General features: G+C 38.4%; 1 protein-coding gene across 1 annotated transcript in view; it reads left to right on the top strand.

Annotated features, from left to right (window-relative positions):
- tnfaip6 (tumor necrosis factor, alpha-induced protein 6) overlaps positions 1-736 on the top strand; it is a 16,012-nt gene extending 15,276 nt beyond the window's left edge. The window contains exons 5-6 of the mRNA XM_020621700.1: positions 379-419; positions 514-736. Of these exons, the coding sequence (XP_020477356.1) occupies positions 379-419; positions 514-647 (175 nt within the window). The 3' untranslated portion in view covers positions 648-736. The remainder of the gene's footprint in view (positions 1-378; positions 420-513) is intronic.
- The last annotated feature ends 3,382 nt before the right edge of the window (positions 737-4,118 follow it).

Genomic DNA, 4,118 nt, shown 5'->3' with positions numbered 1-4,118 from the left:
GTGTTTGTTTGTTGTGTCTTGTTGCTTTTCTTCTTTTGTCTCTCCTCTATCCACTCACCCCAACCGGTCGAGGCAGAAGGCCGCCCACCAAGAGCCGGGGTCTGTCGGAGGTTTCTTCCGTTAGAGGGAGTTTTTCCTCCCCACTGTCGCCAAGTGCTTGCTTAAGGGGGATTTGTTGGGTTTTCCCTATGTAATAATAGTGATAACAGTAAGGTCTAGACCTTACTTTGTAAAGTGTCCTGTTGTGATTTGGCGCGATACAAATAAAATTTGATTAATTTTGTGTTGATCAACTAAACAATTAATTGATTTGGTGTGAGAGGCAGAAACTTGATGAATGGGTTTAAGTGAAAATCCCTTCTTAATGTTCACTTCCAGATTCTGTGGTGATTATTTACCTGATGACATCATCAGTACAGGTGAGACAGCAACATATTTCTATGATGCTACTGTGAGGAAAGATTTTAGATGACAGCACACAGATGCCTCTTATGTCTGACTTTTGTTTTACAGGAAATGTGATGACGCTGAAGTTCCTCTCGGATGCTTCAGTTACATCTGGGGGCTTCCAGTTACAGTACACTGCCTTTAATGCATCTCTGTTTTCACAGGATTACACTTACCAAGAATTTAATACACTGGTGTGATACAGTTGCTGTATTTTTATTGTTATTGGTTACTTCATGTACTGTAATTAATAGGTTTTTGTAGCTCCATAAAGAAGAAAATCTGTGAAATAAAAAGGTCATCAAATTGTGTTGCAGTTTCTGACATTGTTCTAGAAAAATAAACCAATCTGACTTTGTATTCACTTGTCCTCCGGTTTACTTTACTGAAAATACAGTACATACACTGACTTACAGTGCACCTTTATTCTTTACTGTCCTGTACCTACAGTTAGTGATGGTCCTCTGACACCTGAGGCTCTGACACATGTGCTCATGAAGCAATTATTTCGAACCACTGTGCCAAGGCCTGTTTTGGTCATGTGACTAGTCATATTTGAAGCACTTGAGTGACGTTCGAAGCAGTTCAAAGCACTTGAGTGACATTCGAAGCAGTTCGGTGCGTTGGACGTCATACAAATCACCTGAATGGTTGGGTTTGTCATGTGAATCACTTTGCGAGATAGAGTGTTTTCAGGGACAGGATATCCCTATTTATTTCTCAATAAAAACTCATCAACAGTTACACAAGCACACCACTGCCCTGTTCTTCAAGCACACCCACATACCCATGAACCTCTTTACCAACGAACCCCAAAATATACTTTGTGAAGGCCTGCCAAAATGTAATGAATGTTAGTAAAGTTATGAATCTGTGGTTACCCAAATTAAACATGTACAAGAATTAAATGAATATGACCCATTATGCTAAAGTGCAATGTTTATTAAAATATTTCAGCCCAGCACCATGTGACAACTGATTAACACGCAGGAAGTGGTGGGTACTGAGGTCTTACAGATTTAAAATGATTCTTCTTTGCTACGACAGACAACCATGACCCACCCTGTTGCCATAGGGCTTTCTCTTGGCACCGTACAGTTTAAAGTGGCATTTATGGATGTAACTATATATTGTAGTGCCTGACCACAGGTGTACCAAAGTAATCCTGAGCCCATGTGGTTATATCGCTTATAGACCCTGATCTCTGACCCCTCAGATGGCGCTGCATCTGAGGGGTCAGAGAGCACGAACATCCAGCTTAGGCTTTGCCCTTTATGCACTGAAATTCCTCCAGATTTCTTGAATCCTTTAATTAAGTTATTCACTGTAGAGAGTGACATATCCAAATCTCTACCTATCTTTTTTTGAGGAACATTGTTTTTAAACATTTCAATCATTTTTTCACAGATATCTTTGTGAACTGGAGATCATCGGCTCATCTTTGCTCCTAAAGGGCTAAGCCTTTCCTGGATGTTACTTTTCTAGGAAATCATGATTGCAGCTGCTTGTTGACATCACCTGTTTGATTTCTTTGTTTTACCTCATTACTAGCCCTAACATTCAACCATACCAATTTTTTTTGTCACGTATTGCAGGCATCAGAATTGGAGTGAGTGTTTATTTTAAGAGAATAAAACAAAGAATAAAACTGATGAGGTATCATATCAGATAATGTGCTGCTGTATTGTTTTCAGTGTCATAGAGGACACATAATTTATACATCATTTTCAGTTGTAATTTTTATCTTACATACCATCTCATTTTCTGATTTGAGGTTGTATATTTGTCTCTGTGTACTTACCGGCGAAAGACAAACATCCTCTCCGTCTTGCTGTTAATGAGCTCAGTGTGGCACCTGGTAGAACAGAGATGGTAGTATTATGTCTGCGGACTGTGTGCAACCTGCTGGTTGGCACCTGTGGTGCCAGACCCGCTGCTTCAGGAGCCCCACCTACAAAGGGATTACCAGTATTTGGTAATACTTGCAGTGTAGGTGTACATTTACTGAGATTCTGTAAGCTACTAAAGTAGGCTACAGTTTTGAGCTACTTTAAGCTACTGTAGTTTTTAGGCTCTACTTTATACTGTGGTCTAAAGACCCTATAACTTATGATGAATTATGATGCATTGAATTCAAAATGTACATAAAATAGTTTGAGCTCCACTCAAATAATAAAATGAATGTTTCACTTGTTCGTACTTCATTAACCTATGTAACCTTATATGGACCATTCTTTCTCCATAATGACTATAGTTTTGATACTTTGTATTTTGATACTTTAACATTTTACTGATAATACTATTACTCAAGTAAAATTTTTATTTCAGGACTTTTACTTTATTTTTTAAAAAATGGAATATTTTTTTACCATGGTGGTGACATTTTTACTTGTGTGAAGGATGCTACGTGGACGACACCGCAGTGATAGGTCAGAATAAAGCTAATGAAGGATGCTATACTTTTCTTAGTCCTGCTTGCACATCGTGTCAGATTTAGCCCTTTGTTCACTTTGAGCTGAGGTGCTATTAATGTTGTTGTTCAGTGATTATATTGTATTTAACAATCAGGAAAGAGACTGAGAGATACCTGTTGAATTATGTCTCCTTTGCCTTAATGCATGTGCGTATTTCTGTGTGTTTATTCAGTGAGGAGGCTGAGGAGGTTTGGCATGTCGCCTAGGATCCTTTAAGTATGTAAACTTATGTGTGCTATAAAATAAAACCATTCTTAAGTGCATAAAATAAAAATCACCCTAACAGAAGGGAACACTTAAACACCATTTGTCACAGTCAGAGAAGGCTGCATACTAAGCTTCCATAATTTCTTTTATAACTGTTTCAGGGTGTGTCACCTGAAGTTTTGTAGAAAATGTGTGTGGAATACAATATTTTGTATTCTAAAGGTATATTGTATATTGTATTTGTATTTTAAAGGTGTTTTCTTGCCTTTTGTCTACTGATTGTCATGGACTGAGATGTACCTCTGTGGATTGCTGAGGATCATTGATTACACTGGTTCCCTAATAGAGTAGTGGTTAGGGTGCAGCGCTCTCGCCGCTGCGGTCTGGGTTCAAGGGTTATGTCAGGAAGGGCATCCGGTGTAACATGCCAACATGTAGCTGTGGCAACCCCTAATGGGGAAAAGGCTTTCCGATGAATATTCAGGTTGGTCTTGGATAAACAAGTTGGTAGAAATGTTTCTGGGCCTTTTTTCATGCAATACATTACCATGGCCAACACCTATCTTCTATTTACTCCTCTGTTGAATCTTTTTCACAATGTCCTGAAAGCAAATTGTGATCTTCAAGCATGATCTTGTATATGAATCCTTACTGGAGACACTCTTGTGATACTTATTGCTGACATTGGATTTATGATTCTTCTTTTTAAATCTGAGTACTGCAAAACAGATTTTTGTAATTTTAACGGTGTTTTCTGAGAACTACTGTTATAAGGCACAACATCTGAATCTTTTTCTTAACACAATGTGTAGTTCAAACACAAATATACAGGCTATACTAAAAAAGAATAATAAAACAGCAAACAGAAGATCAAATATCATTGCATCAGTACAAAAATCTGAGTTGTCGAAGTGTCCTTGGGCAAGACACTGAACCATCAAGTTGCCATCAGTTGAGTTGGCGCCACAGATGGCTGCCTCGGTTCTGTAC

The sequence above is a fragment of the Monopterus albus genome, unplaced genomic scaffold, assembly GCF_001952655.1.
Source record: "Monopterus albus unplaced genomic scaffold, M_albus_1.0 scaffold266.1, whole genome shotgun sequence".
Classification (NCBI taxonomy): domain Eukaryota; kingdom Metazoa; phylum Chordata; class Actinopteri; order Synbranchiformes; family Synbranchidae; genus Monopterus; species Monopterus albus.
Note: the sequence above shows the minus strand (reverse complement) of the source record. Positions and strands in the feature narration are given on the sequence as shown.